At 31.9% G+C, this 15,402-nt stretch overlaps 1 protein-coding gene across 5 annotated transcripts in view; it reads right to left on the bottom strand.

Annotated features, from left to right (window-relative positions):
- Nucleotides 1-420: 420 nt before the first annotated feature.
- Nucleotides 421-15,402, bottom strand: part of Mindy3 (MINDY lysine 48 deubiquitinase 3) — a 78,547-nt gene continuing 63,565 nt past the window's right edge. For 4 of the 5 annotated variants that reach the window (XM_027928626.2, XM_071599867.1, XM_071599868.1 and 1 more), the window contains 5 exons: nucleotides 12,975-13,047; nucleotides 8,308-8,380; nucleotides 5,703-5,790; nucleotides 4,167-4,238; nucleotides 421-1,318 (listed from right to left, as the gene is read on the bottom strand). In XM_027928626.2, the coding sequence (XP_027784427.1) occupies nucleotides 1,169-1,318; nucleotides 4,167-4,238; nucleotides 5,703-5,790; nucleotides 8,308-8,380; nucleotides 12,975-13,047 (456 nt within the window). In that variant the 3' untranslated portion in view covers nucleotides 421-1,168. Of the gene's footprint in view, nucleotides 1,319-2,954; nucleotides 3,080-4,166; nucleotides 4,239-5,702; nucleotides 5,791-8,307; nucleotides 8,381-12,974; nucleotides 13,048-15,402 lie in introns of those variants that run through there. The other variant, XM_071599865.1, reaches the window with a different exon arrangement.

The raw sequence follows: 15,402 nt of genomic DNA, 5'->3' as shown, positions 1-15,402 counted from the left end.
TTACTATATTGTAACTATTTGTACAAAAACAAAATAAAACCCCAGATTCACACAGGAAGTATGCTGTTGAAGGTAAAGTTCAGCTCCAAAATATATAAGAAAATACTAAATGGTTGACTGCTTCACAAGTGAAGGCAGAACCAGCTCTGGCTGTTCAGGTTTCAAACTTCTGTGGAGCAAACTATTAGAATAAAGCAAGTCTGTCTCAAGTAAACAGGATGAGGCTTCTGCATCTTTGCTCACTGGTTTAGATGGCTGCCACCCAGGCTCTGTGCTTCTAGCTGTGAGAGTTAGCGGAGCTCTTAGGTAAAGTTTGGATCATTAAAAAAGTTTTGGATGTTGTGTTTTTCAGGTTGTCTAGCCAGTAACATTTAAAAGTATTTGTTTATTTGTCACTAATGTAAGAATGCAAGGATAGAGTTAAAGAAAAAAGTTTTTATTTAGGCTATCAACTAGGATCATAATAAATAATGGAATATACTAATGTAGTAACAGATGTTCTCATGCATTTATCACATTTATAAATATACAAGAAAGCTGGCTTACAGGGCTGTTGGAACAAATTTGGAAAAGCATTTGGGAACACAGTGAAAGTTAACAGTGTTAAGACTATCAAACATTCTCTTTTCTATCAGTTTAAAAAATACATCCCCTAGACACCTGTGAATAAGTGGGAAGTTTTCAGATAGTTTCTACATTTTTAAACATGCCAGAGTTAAGCCAATTATCAAAGGATCTGGACTGATAAATTGTTATTTATCAGAATTTCTCATGGAAAAGATTTTTGAAAAGAAAAAATTAACTTCTGCATTTCAGTGTGAAAGCTGATATATTTATTATAAGCCAGAATCAATCAAACAATAAAATGTGCCTGAATGAAATAAACCCAAAAGTTTATACATAGTGATTTTGATACTTATCTGATTGCAAAAGTGATGAACTTTGATTAAAGCTTAATTTTGCTAGTAAATTTCAACACAAAGGGTTAAAATAGGATAAGCTTTAAGGTAAACCTTTAAAACAAATAATAAAACATCTTAAACACAAAAATGTGTTTTTAATTGTTATTTACAGTTAATCAATGATACCAGTGTTTAGCCAATTGCCAGTCATAAATCCCTCTCTCAACATCTGTTATTACAATCTTCCTTACAAATACTTAGGCAAATCAGTTTAGTGAAGGAGAGCGATCTGTGGTCCAGAGTAACTCAATGTATGGCCATTTGGTCTGGAGACAGCGTTTAATAGGCGTGTCATCTGTTTGTAGCATGGGATCTTCAAAACCCATAATGACTGCAGTTCCTTCTACATACATTACCTATTGAAAAAAGAAAACCACCAAGCTCAATCAATATTCTTAGTAAATTCTTCTGTGAGAACGTTTTTATAGGCTAGCAAGTTATTATATAGGGTTTTATGTGGAACTTCTCATCTATTTTGATAGAAATTATGAGTAAGAATATTTGCTTAATTAATGTGAAAATAAATTTGCAAAGAAATAGTGATATAGATTTTAATTGCTAGCTGACCTGATGATGTTTAGAATAAAAGTATATGTGAATCACAAGACACATATAGACTGTTTTTAATAAGAAGAAAATCATCCTTCAAATAATTATTTAAAGAAAATTTCAATTATTATACTCATTTACATCACTTCTATTATTGTAATATTGAGGCACTCAGACACTCATGCCAATCTCATGAAATGGAAAGCCATAACAGAAATATAGCTATCCATTCTAAGGAGGATTCCATTTGCTCCTTTCAATTTAAAGATTGAATTTCCAGAGCTGAAGACAATTTGCATGTTTGGAAATTAAATTTGTTATTAAGTATTGCCAAAATTCAGCTTATGAATGTACTTTGTTCTGACATCTTTTTAAATTTTTTTCTCCATGATTTTTCATGTAGTACAATCAAATAGTAGGAAGAGGCTGATAGATCAAACTAGCCAGCACTTATGTTTTATGTGATCATTGTCACTGCACATAAAAATGGTCACTAAATACTAGAAAATTTTTATTCTTATTTCTTCCATTTCAAATAAAATACATAAAATGTTTTATGCCATATTGCACCAGTGAAAACCCTAACTCTTTACAAAGGGTTCTCTGTGTACATGAAAGAAATGGTCATTAATTTATTTTCTGTACCAACAGAAATTCTAACTATATAATTTAATAAGAATATATAAATTGCCTTCTTCTAAAGTATATACAATGACTCTTACATATTCATTGGTGGATACACACGATTATAGTAATGTTCTTTCAATATAAAAGCCACAACTTATTTGACTAAGGAGTCAAATATCAGCCTTAAATGATAGTTCCCTAAAAGACACATTATTTCTACATCTAAAGTATTGCTAGGCCAGATAAATTTGGTTTCATATATCTAATTTTTTTAGAAAGTTCTAAAGACATTTTCTAGTATGAGAAATTCTTTTAAATACTTTATTTTGGTTAATATATAAGTTTGTTTCTAGTGTTGATGAAATAAACTTACTATTAAAACTACAACTCTCACTTTTCAATTCCCCAAAGCAAAAGAGTCTTTTCCTGAGGAGTTCTCTACAAGGAATATAACTCTCAAGTTATAATACTTGACAAGTAAGACTTATTTTCACAAAGAACTTCACTTGCTCATAACACGGAGAAGAAGGGCCTGGACACAGTACTGTGGCCCACTTCTGGAGACCTCAACTAGTTTTTGTTGCTTGGAGGATCAGGCATAGTAGTCCCCTTCCCTGTTTCCTCCAGGTGTTTTTAATAGCACCTCACTAGCTCCCAAGTAACTGCATAATATTATAGTTCTGTAACTTAATGACATTCATGCTTTGCTTTATAGTTGCTATATACTACTGTCATGTTAATATCCCCTCTGTTTTGATTTCTGATCTTTGTTAGTATGCCAGATACTTCGCACAAGCATAATTTGAAAACTTACTATACACAGGTAGCGTGGCCAAGCAGACCAAGGACAGGATTGGGAATCAGGAACTCAGTTCCAATCCCTGCTCTGTCAATGACTTGCTGTGTGACCCTGGGTGAGTCACTTAATCTCCCTGTCTTATCTGTAAAATATGGATAATATTTGACTACCTTGCAGGAACTGGGTAGGTGAATAACTAGTGACTATAAAGCACCTCTATTTCAAAGCTATGCAAAACTTCAAAGTCCAGATGAAGCACTCATTAACACACATTAAGAAATGACATCCAAGTTTTCTTATTGACAATTTATATTTTGGACCTAATGGAACTTTACTTTTATATTATGAAAATAAAAGTAAATTTTAGTATTTTAGATTTAACCAAAATTATGTATTCACATTATAATCTATTTTCTGTTGCCATTTCCAATTTAAATAGTTATAAAACCAGCATGCATAGATCAAATTAAAAAGGCATGTTAGGGATTATTCTTTCTAATATTAGCTTTATTTACCACAACTGTTTCTTGAATAAATACAAACATAATAGACATTACATGTGTACACAAAGTGGTATTTCATCAAAACAATGAAGTGGTGAGACAAAACTTTTGCTTAGAACACATGAGTCACCTTCATGCCTTTGAGTTACAAAGAAAAACAGAAAACATAATGGGGAAGAGGGCATGTTCTGGGCTAGACTCCTTAAGTTTCAATCCCAGCTCTGCCACTTTCTGGCTGTTTGTCCTCCGACAAGGTTGCTTACCTGTGCTTCAATTCCCTCTTCTATAAAATGGGTATAAACAGAATACTTCATATAATACCTGATAAATGCTCAATAAATGCTAGACATTGTGGTTATTTTAACCCTTTAAAATATTTTTCTTAAATTCTATTGTCACCTCCTTCTGCATTTAAATGCATCTGTAACGTCATTCACTATACTAACCATAATGCCAATTTAGAAATATGTACAAAGCCAAGGGTAAAACTATGCATGTAGATGCAGTTATTTTGTCACAGTGAAACTATTGCTCCAATGTAGATCTTCAATGTACCGTATCATGTTGAACAAATCGATATGACCAATTCTAAAATATGTTTTGATAGTAAAGAGACTCCTGGAATAACCTTAGGTAACCACTTTATGGGAATCTGACGTTGCTATATACATATGTACTTATTTCATCAACCCAGTTGAAGACAAATTGCTATGTGAATTATCTTACCTTTTCATTATAATTTGATTGCTTCAATCCATTGTAGTGGTAGACAGTAAAAGATTCTGGACCACTGGAGCCCTATATAAATAAAGTACTATTAAAACTTTATATCGTTTTATCAAGCAATCTGTAATTAGCAATGAACATAAAATCAAAGTTTCTTAAATGCTGATCCTTTCATTGGGGAATCATTTGACAAAGCAAAGAACTTAAATGGAGTAATTCCCAGAAAACCAAAAAGCTGCAACAGGTGCTTCTGGGGAAGAGATTGGGAAGAAGGAAGTATAAATTTTCACTATAAGTTCTTCTTCACTTATGCTTAGCTATGTGCATGTGATATTTTATAACACAAAAATACTTAACTAAAATATTTCCCTACTTTTACTCTTTTTAATAAGTTTTTCCTTTCAATCAACATGGAAGAACATTGGTATCACTCTTGCATAGACAACAATTATATAATGCACTGATATGCTTCCAACTTAGTCTACAATACTGGGTTATGGGTTTCATTCCAAAAAATATCATTTGAAAGCTTAACTTTTAATTCATAAAAAACACTATGAAAATAACAACTATCTTAAAATTTAATAATTATATCTTACAAATTTCCTTCAACCATTTTTTCATTTTTATAGTTTTTCTACCTGTAGAAAAGGTCTTATTTTTTTCTTTTATGATTAAATTACTGGTACTAATACATTTCTTTTATGATAGAGGTAGAAAAGAAATTGGAATTTCAACTGAAACAATGAATTTCAATTTACAACATGTTGTCTGATAAAATGACCACCATGTAACTATCTAAGTAGTTCAGTTCAGTAGTAAAATTCTTAGATAAGAAGACAACATAGGATATAGAATTAGCTTGCCAGTGACCCAGACAAAACTCAAGGGTTTTGTAACAGGCATATATTCTAAATAACTGAGCTACTATCAACATCCTACAGAAGACATGTCCCAGTATGAAAAAGCACAGCTCCACTGAAACAAAACACCACCTTTTCTTTGATACAACTGAGATTCTCCTGGAATTTAGGTTAACTAGTAGTGGCTCCTATTACCTATAGGCACCTTTACCCTCATTTCTCCATATTTAAAAAATTCTTAGAAGATAAATACTAATCTATTAACAATAGTTACACATGAGAATGAACATGGGGATGAGAGGGAATGGAGGATCTTTTTTTATTCCATATACTTCTGAATTTTATCCTTGTAGAAAAAAACAATATGGTTATGTATAAATATTAGTGTCTGCAGTATCCTTTGCCACCTTCCCTGCTCCAAGCAGCCATCACTACTGGCACGTGTGTATACCCCAGGCACACCAGAACTGCACTGCCAAGCTCTGCATTAATGTATTAGTACACAGGGCTCTGACCTCTCTGCATGGAGAAGTTCTTTACATAACAGAGTATTCTTAGTCTCTCATATACACCTTAGGACATTTTAAAGAAGTAGGAAAAAATACCCAAACCATGACAGATGATGCCCCGCCAACAGAACAAAACAATAAATGTATTTCTTCAACCATGTTACCTGATCAGGAAAAAATTCTTGAAGAAATGGACCCAACAATATGATTCCTAATCCTTCTGGATCTAATTTATTCTTCATGAGATTTATACTATAGGAGAAAAAAGGAAAACAGTGAATACCAAAGGGGGAAGGTCTTATTTTTTTTCTTTTATGATTAAATTACTGGTACTATAACGCATTTGACTGCCAAAAATTCTAAAAGCTGTTCTTTTTAGAATCTTAATGACAAATACACAGGAATGACATTTAATTTGCCAAAACTTGGTTATTTTTAAACCAGAGTAATCTGTTACTATTTAAAATTTAAATTATGATGATGACTTTGGAATATTTTTGTTCCTTATTAGGTAGTTTAAAAACCAAGGCTTAAAAACTCAGTCTTGTTACCTCCCAAAGGCAAATTTTCTTGCTTCACAGGTAAGCCTGAATTTAACAACGAAATGAAGCATTTAACTTAAAAAAAAAAAAAAAAAAGTTCATGTTCAGCCTAAGAAGAAAAACATGTCAAAAGGCAGTGGTACATCAGATAATCAAAAATGTTTTTTAAAAAGGTTATTTTTAAGATCTAAGTGAGACAGTCTTAAAATGCTTACTTGAAGGTTAAAGAGGAAAGACAATCACCAAAGAGCTGAAGTACAGTGAATTAGAGTAAGTGGTAAGTACTTTATTGGTCTAGCAGTAGTCTAAAGAAAATAGAACTCTATATAACCTTTGCCATTTAGGTGAAGTCAAGGTTAGTAAAAAGTGTTATGTATGACTAGAAAGACGATATGTTAAAATGGACTGAAATCTGGAGGGTTTTAAGAAACAAAAATGGTCTTTTCAGAAAAGTTTTATTCTCTCAGCTATCTCAAACTATAATTCCAAGTTAAATTTAGCTCATTATATAACAAGTAAAACACTGTGTTTGGGGTTTCACTGGGCACTTCTCCTCTAAGGTTCAATTCAAGTCAAAATGAATCTGGACATCTTCTGTGGCTCAAACTCTCAAGAGATGGGCAGCAGATGCAGCCCATGACATAGGCCAGATATAGTCAGGGGGTTTGAGGACTTCCTGACTGGGAGTGTGGGTATTTTGTCTGGGTCAATGACTAGGAGTTTATTTCTTAAAGAGAGTTTAAGCTATCCTTGTAAGGGTAAGTTTTGCTTTAAGGTTTAAGAAAGCCATATGTGCACTGCAGTAGCCATGTCTCCTGTAAACTCCAGGGCAGGCTGTATCTTATGTGTGGTATGGTGAGTGGGCTATTTGCATCCTACAGCCATGTATCTCTTCTAGGACACTACACAAAGGACATGATATTTTAGCAGGACTGAGCAAGGCCAGGTTATGGCATGAAACAATGGGCACATTTGTTTATATTTACAATATTTAACTTTTTAATGTATTCTAGATTATGGGCTATCACATTTTATGTGAATAGGCCAAACTACAGAATGAACTTAGTCTAGTCTTTCAGCTACTTCTAAGAAAACAAGCTGATTGAATCATCTATACTAACTATAATTCAAGGCATACTATGTATTCTGATGAAAAAAGGGCAATTACATATGCATGTATCCATGCAAGAATTTGAAAATAACAAAAAAGACCCTTTCTCCTTCATCTTCCCATCTTAAGAACTATCAGTAACCAAAATTGAGTTCAGTTCTCTTTTGTAAATTAGAGCAGGGCAAACAAGATGGTCTCTGTGGAAATCAGTCTGGAAGAAAAACAGTAATTACTCTTTTATCATTTATCAGACCAGTTCAACTCTGAATTTCTTCTAAGCTGAAATAATTTTGTCTAATTATTGAGAATGGGTAAAACAAAGTTTTAAGATGACTGAAACATTAATTCAGATGTGATTAGTTTATAAGTATTCCACATTTCCAAAAAAGCAGACCTGAACTTATTTAAAAATAGGACCAAATTCTAAAAACTGTGTATACTAATGTTTCATGTTGCTTTTGTTTTTACTGTTCTGTAAGCGAAAGTTTATTCACTGTCAGAAAAAACGTGAAGAAAAAATTGTGCAGAAAAAAAGGGAAAAATTGGGAGAGATCTAATACACATAACCACTTTATTACCAATGAGAAAATATTTCTTGTTAAAGATCTTACATCTATAAAGAAAGTTATGTTTTATAGATTGTTAATTTTAGAGGAATAACAAGATAAGACAAAGGTAATACTAAAATTCTGTACCCTAAAATATACTGAAGTCATTCACAAAGGGTTAAGATCAGTTAATCATTTAGAAAAGTGCAATGTATTTAGTCATCTTTATTTAAGATTGAAAATTAGAGGCCTGCTGGTTCTTTTATTATTTCACAGAAACCACAAAAGAAATAAAATCTTTAAATGGAATACCTGTACTTAAAACTTAAAGACATTTTCAGCACTTCAGAAAAAGCAGCAGTACATGGTGGGAAAGGAAGCTCATTTTAAATATGTTAAGTCTCTACTATCATAATGGATTAGTTTGATTTCTTTCTAAATCTTTATTTTATATAAATTGCTAGTTTTTATAATGCAGGCTTAAATTTTTTTAAAAAGATAAATATAATGTTTAAAATATAATGGAATCTTTTTGAGTTTACAAAATGACACTCCCTATTTAGCTTACTATTCAGGATCTGAAACAAGGTCCAATGCTTTCATTACGTCTTCTAGAAGTGAATCAGCTATGAATCCATTATCTGAAAAAAACAAGTATCAGAAAAAACTTCAAATAACAGTTTACCTCAAGAAATACTAGTACTGTTAATCAGATTTCATGGGGGGAAAATCACATAAAAGGAATACAAAAAATTAAGGAATAGCATATTAAGTTTACTTTTTTTTTTTTTATAACAATGCCTATTATTTCCAGATTCTTTTATTTTAGATTTATAAGGCACACGGACAAAAGATTTTTTGGGAGGAGATTTCAAATAAAAAAGTTAACCACATAATTTCTACCTGAAAACTCCAATGAAACCTTAAAGTCAAATTACTTCTTCTTTAAGCAGTCTTACAAATCTGTAAAATGGGTAAACGTTTTTTTCTACTTAAAATTATAACAACTTATTAGGTGTATCTTTCAATAAACAAAGTATTTCCCATTAAGAAAATAATTCCCTTTGTTACAATGTTATAGAACATTTTGAAAGGATGTAGTGACTACTAGGTAATAGACAACTTAGGAAGAGATATCCTATAAGAGGCTTGATGACTGAAATAAGAGCTATAGATTTAATGGAAAAAAAAATTAAAGTTGAAATGTAGAGTAGAATCAAATGTTGATGATGGCTATTCTATGGAAAAAAAATGTTTTTTTGGCTTGATGAGGAAATAGCATTGCCAAATGGCTCAAACTCTGATGATGTAATAGTACATGACACAGAAAAAACCTTGTAGGGTAGTTAGAAATGATGGTAGTTTTAAACAAGCAAACTGTTTATTGCCTTAAATGTACAGTGCTCAAGTTCTCTTAATCATTTACTCATTCCTAAAGACTGTCTCAGCTTTAAATAAGCATCCCACACAATGTCTTTTTTCAGGCTTTAGTTGATTTTTTAAAAATCTTGCCAAGGAGACAAGATGTCCAAAAGCCTTGCTCCTATAATCATACTACAGAATAAAGTGTGTGGTTGCTCATTCAGACAGTGTGCACTGTCTATCAAAAAGGAAATGAAGTTATAACAGCACAAAGGTCTTTTTCTGTTCTTTAACATCATTAAGCACTTGTTTCCCCATCTGAAGACAGATTAGTCTCAACTTGAAAGCTACAAATCATATAGGAAAAAAAGTACAATTTTTAAGGCAAGAGTTTAGAATAATTCTAATTTGTCAAGTTACTGATAATTTGAAGCAGAGAGAATAAATTATTTGTTTGAGGGCACCTGTGAAAACTTGCAAGTTTTGTGGGCATAGCTTTGATGAATTTGAAAGGTAGAGAAAAATTATGTTGCTTAGTTAAGCCACAGTTAAAATCTACAATCTCCAAATGCAAAATTATTTTTTTTTTCAGGAGACAGGAAAAATTATTTGGATAAGTTTATAAGCTATCATGTAGATCTACTTGATATTACAAGGTTCTTTAGGAGGCACTACAAAGTTCCTCTGTCCAATATCTGATCACATTGATCAATCTACCTCCATCACTATTTTTTTATTTTATAAAAACTCCTATAAAACAGACATTTGAGTACAAAGCCACATACAACCCCCCACAAAAGGTGCAATAAATAAATGCAATGTGAACATTCTTAAAAATGCACGCATGATGCTCTGCATTGGCCTGATGACGATTCACTTTACTTTTGATACCCTGAGCACATATACTAGTGTTTATTTTCGTTCCTTGACTTGGGATTGATCAATAAACTGAGCCAAGTAATTAGATGTGAGATATCAAGGTCCTGCTAAAATAAAAATTTCTCATTTGGAATGCTACCAAAATTAACAGTACAAAAATATGATTTTGATCTTCTAAGTTAGCTTCTAAGAAATGGAAGTTACTCAAGTAGAATCCTTATTCCACTAAATTAATAACAACAGTTCAAAGAAAACTTGAGTTAAAAAGTACTACTTGAAGATTTTAGCCTTTAAAAAAAGACATTGGGAATAGTGAGGGGGAGAAAGTATTTGATCTTGTAGAACACTTAGACTGCAGTCTTAGTTCTTACTCCCTGGTATGTAGTTCTGGAGAAGTGTCACAAAGTTGTTTATTTTTGAAGAACAACGATGAGGATAGAATCCCTGCCTATCTCCTGAGTTTATGGCAAAGTTTGATGGGATCATGGATGCAAAAATGTAATATGAACTGTAATGCTCCATGTAAATGCCAGTCACTGTTATTTTTAGACAGGTCCCCACTTATAAGCCAGATTAATGTCCCAGAATCACTTGCTTAAAATATGCAAGATGCCTGCACTAGTCCATTAATTTAACTCCCAATATGCCTATGGCACAGTGTGTGAACAGTGTTCTTACAGGTTAACTCAATTGTCAGATACCTGAGTAGCATCCAACAGTGGGAGACAAAGTGGTATGGCGAGTGAGATAAAGATACAAAAATACTCATGGGTACCAGAACTCCAGTTCCTTTTCATTAGCTCCTCTCTAGATCAATTATTCTTCAAGTATCTAAGGAGAGTGACAAAGGACAATTGTCCCCAAACCAGTCTCTGCTAAATGGAAATTGAAAACTACTTAGAAGCTTGTAAGACAGTATGCTTAATGTTCTGAGCAGGCTTGATTTGCTTATATCGTGAAAGCAAGGTATACTATGTTTAGGAGGAAAAAACATCAAAATTAGTAGAAGAGCAGATTAGTTTGTAAATGACTGTTTGTAAACACTGAAAGTGAAAAATTTCAGTTTTTAAGAAAAGTTTATCTTTATATACATGATTTATCATAAAGATGATCTCTATTCTGAGGTACCTGAAAAAGTTTTCCTTGCTTTTTAATCATTGTTTATAGTCCTGTTAAGCTGACACAAACGAAACTTTGTAGATGAAAGAAATTTTATTTAATCAACAATTGTCTTTAGTAGGAAGAGCAACTTTATTTTCATATTGCATCTCTCATGATTCAATTTGAAAAAAAATTGCCACTGATTATAAATTGTGATTATTGGCAATAAAATACATTTTGATTTTTTTTTGGTAAAAGTGCAAAAAAATGAATAGTTCAAGTACCTCATCTATGATTTTAAAAATTGCAAAAAGTAAACACAAAAATCTATTGCTTATGACAAGGTCTCCTACTTTAAAAACCTTAGTATTAGTGTATGCATTATTGAGTTTCTTTCACTTAGCCTTCTAATGAGCTTTTTTGAATGTTCAGTCTCCTCTGTTTGTGAACACCCCTTGCTGTGAAGGTATTTCTTGTGCCCTTTTTCATTAATGGTTCTTATCTTCAAGATCCTCTAATTTTCTCACTGCATGATCATTTTTTTAAGAAGCTCATTCACCCATAGGTTCAATTCTGATTCAAAAATTTTCACTTGTGAAACAAACATAGCAGTATCCAACACAGCAGACTACGAAGTCATATGTTTGGTTTTAGAATGTGCTGGATAGTTACCTGGTGTAAGAATATGATTCATATTTTGTAAAATCACTTAAAAAATTCTGTACCATAAAGACCTGACTAGAAACTCTGGGAAGATGCCCACTTAATCTGTCATGCCATCCTGCATACCTCAGGCTATAATGTATTCCATGCTACAAGGAATTCTCTTATACTGTAATTAACATCAGTATGGATAGAAACATGCCCCCACAGAAGTCCTGAAACAAAGGCATATATGTGTATGTGCATGACTGTGAAGTGACACTTTCCATTGAGATGTAAGGTATCTAAAAGGAGGTTACAGATGATAGGAAACAAAGTATTTAAATCTACAAGAGGGTATACTCCAGGAAAATGCTCAACTTCTCTGATATATATTTCTTTTTTTTTTTTTTTTTTTTTATGGTGCTGGGAATTGAACCCAGGGCCTTGTGCATGCAAGGCAAGCACTTACCAAATGAGCCATATCTTCAGCCCTGAAATATATTTCTTTAAAATATAAATTCAACACTTAATATAATTAATTTTCTCAGTTATTACACTAACCTTGGGCCTCTAGGAACACTTTGCAATAGTAAACTCTACCTAATTATTTTTCTTACAGCTTTTCTTTCTACTCCGGCCACACAATAGTTACTATCTCAGACCCATCACTTTCTTTTCTGTTAGCCTCCATTTGCCAAAAGTGCTCTTTCCCTCCAAAGTCTTCATGACAGCTCTCTAATTTCAGTTCAATTAATCACAACATTTCTTTGAATCTTATACTATACTTTTTATGTCGATTTTATTTCCATATGAAATTGTTACTATTTTTCAATCCATCTTAAGTTTGATGATTAGCTCAAAATATATTTTAAAACTTTATTAATAGAATTTATTTATTCTTTAACATGATTCAGTAGTAGGAAAAATTTGAGGATATAAATTCCATTCACTTCCTTATCTAAAGAAGTAGAATGAAACATTATCAAAAGATTAAAAGATTATGAATTCTAAGGGAAACTTAGATGTTTCTTAAGTTAGAGAAAAGGTATAATGAAAGAAAGAAAGAAAAGTTAACATTAAAGTTAACATATTGGTAACATATGTTATTTTTTTGGTTTCTCTTTTCATCATTTTCCTTTAAAACTTTTCATAAATTTAATCAATATTTCTTTTCAATAAAACTCAGGTAAATCTCAATATACTTCAAATACATAAAGACATAAAACAGTTCATAATCAGATCTTTTACCTTCTGGATCATAGGTTTGAAAAACTCTCCTGGCTTGTTCTGAAGGAGCTTCAGGAGCAACTAAAGCCATATCCTGAAAAGATAAAACACATGCTATCAACCTGCTATATCATCATCACAATAAAAATTAAACACTAGATCAGGGAGAAGAAATGATAAAAAGTCAGGAGATTTTGATCTACTTATGTATCACAGGTGTGTGACTAGATAAGTTACAAACTCCCTAGGCCTTGATTGTACATGTGAAAATGGCAATAATACTTCAAACACAGAAAAGCATTGAGAAAATACATGTGAAGGTTTATATGAACATTTGAAGAGTAACATTATACAGGTAGTTACTATAAAAATGCAATCTAAAAAAATCAATTCATGAATTTCTTTACATGATTAGATAGGTATTAAGAAGTATAACACCTGTAATCCCAGCTGCTTGGGAGGCTGAAGCAGGAGGATTCCAACTCAAAACCAGCCTCAGCAAAAGCAAGGTGCTAAACAACTCAGTGAGACCCTGTCTCTAAATAAAATACAAAATAGGGCTGGGGATGTGACTCAGTAGTCGGAATGCTCCTGAGTTCAATCCCCGGTAACCCCCCTCCCTCCCAAAAAAGAACTATAACAAATACATTCTAGTTTTCAACACTCAAAACTAAGATTTTTGCAGCAAAGATTTATAGAATTACATATAGTAATGCATTTGAAATTCATCACTTTGGTAAAATCATGACTCAGCAATACCTAACCAAAGAATAATCAATGAAATTCTGCATAAACAAATTTTTAATTTTTCTAACTCATAGGGAACATCTTAAGGCAGAATTATTCCTTTTCCCCATAAAACAAATGATCTATCATAACTAATTTATCACAGTGAGCATTACTATTACAATTCTATAGCACAAAATTTCAGTGTTATCTTTGACTGATTCATAAAAGTTTTCTTCCAAATACCCAAGTCACTGTAAAATTTTACTACTTGGTTGGCATAAATGTAGAATCTAGGCTCCTACTGTCTTCTGGTCATAGCTTTTGGTTAAGCCTTTACCTATAAATATGCTGAGATAAAACTCAAAGAACAAGTTTCCCTTCCCACCATCTCAAATCCTTTTAAAGAAGTTGTGGAACATAATGTTAAATAAAATTTAAAATGCTGTTCTCCTATGGAAACAATTTTTCTAAGAAATGTAATAATTTTTGTTGTAATTCTACATATGTTTTAGTATCAACTTTAGCTTCCTTAACTTTTTGTACCCCTACTTCTTTTTTCAATTTCTCTTCTGGGATGACTAGCGTAACTGAACTCCTGATTGAGGAGAAGCTCAACAGCAGATCAAATTTTATTCTGTTCACAGACAAATGAACAAACTAAGAATTACAGTAATTCTTACCTGACCATGAGGACTAGGTTCCTGAGAATCTTAGTAGCACATTTGGTTTTTATGAAAAATTAGAAATAGAAATCAAAACAAGGCAAATTATGCAAGCTTTGCATATTCTTATGTATTCCAGTAAAAGATTTTTTGGCATTTATAAAATTTGGTAATGTATATTGTTTCCCATTTACCAGCTCTTGATAGAAACTTGTTGCTATCCCCTTTCCTGCATTTTCAATGTTATTTTACTGATAATACACACGTTGAGGGACAAGTTTACTTTTGGTATAACTTTCAATGCCTTTCAGATTTCCTTTATTGCTGGATGCTTCAATTGTGTTTAATCTTCAGCTATTATAAACAATGCACCAAATAAATAAGAACATGTAATTTCATATATTTTGTAGTTGCACTAAAAGGTATCAATAAAGTGAGATTGCTGGGTCAAAGGAAGAATGCTTTTATAATTCTGGTATGTGTCACCATACTCTTGAATTAATGTTTGATTATTAACCTATTTCCAAACAATATTTCTTAAAATCTTCTTTTTTTCTAATGCATCACAAATATAGCCTTTGCTCAGTAACTTTGGGCCACAGCTAGTAGTTTCAACTCTCAGATTTAGGAAGCAATCCTTCTTCAGTTCCCTTATTAATTTCAAACCTTAGTTGTAAAAATTTCTACATCTACTCTAGAATAATTTTTAAGTTACTTGTTATACCCCTATTACTTTCTTTTTCAATATTCCCTTTAGAGAAAACTGTTGAAATTTGAAGATGAACACTACAACTGAACTTCTGGCTCAAAAGCAGACCAAATTTTATGCAAAGGGGAAATTTATAGGGCAGGGGATAAAGATATAGTCATTCTTTCTATTCACAATTGTTCCACTTCAACCTTTTTTTTTTTTCAAATAAATGATGAGAAAAGATCTCAAATGAATTTTAAAATATTATTTAGAATTTATAAGTATTACTTAAAACTACAATGTAAATAGAAGAAAAAAATGTTTTTTCCCCTTAGTTAAAAACAAAACAGTATTAATTCTTCTAATC

Source organism: Marmota flaviventris, chromosome 12, assembly GCF_047511675.1.
Source record: "Marmota flaviventris isolate mMarFla1 chromosome 12, mMarFla1.hap1, whole genome shotgun sequence".
Taxonomy (NCBI): domain Eukaryota; kingdom Metazoa; phylum Chordata; class Mammalia; order Rodentia; family Sciuridae; genus Marmota; species Marmota flaviventris.
Note: the sequence above shows the minus strand (reverse complement) of the source record. Positions and strands in the feature narration are given on the sequence as shown.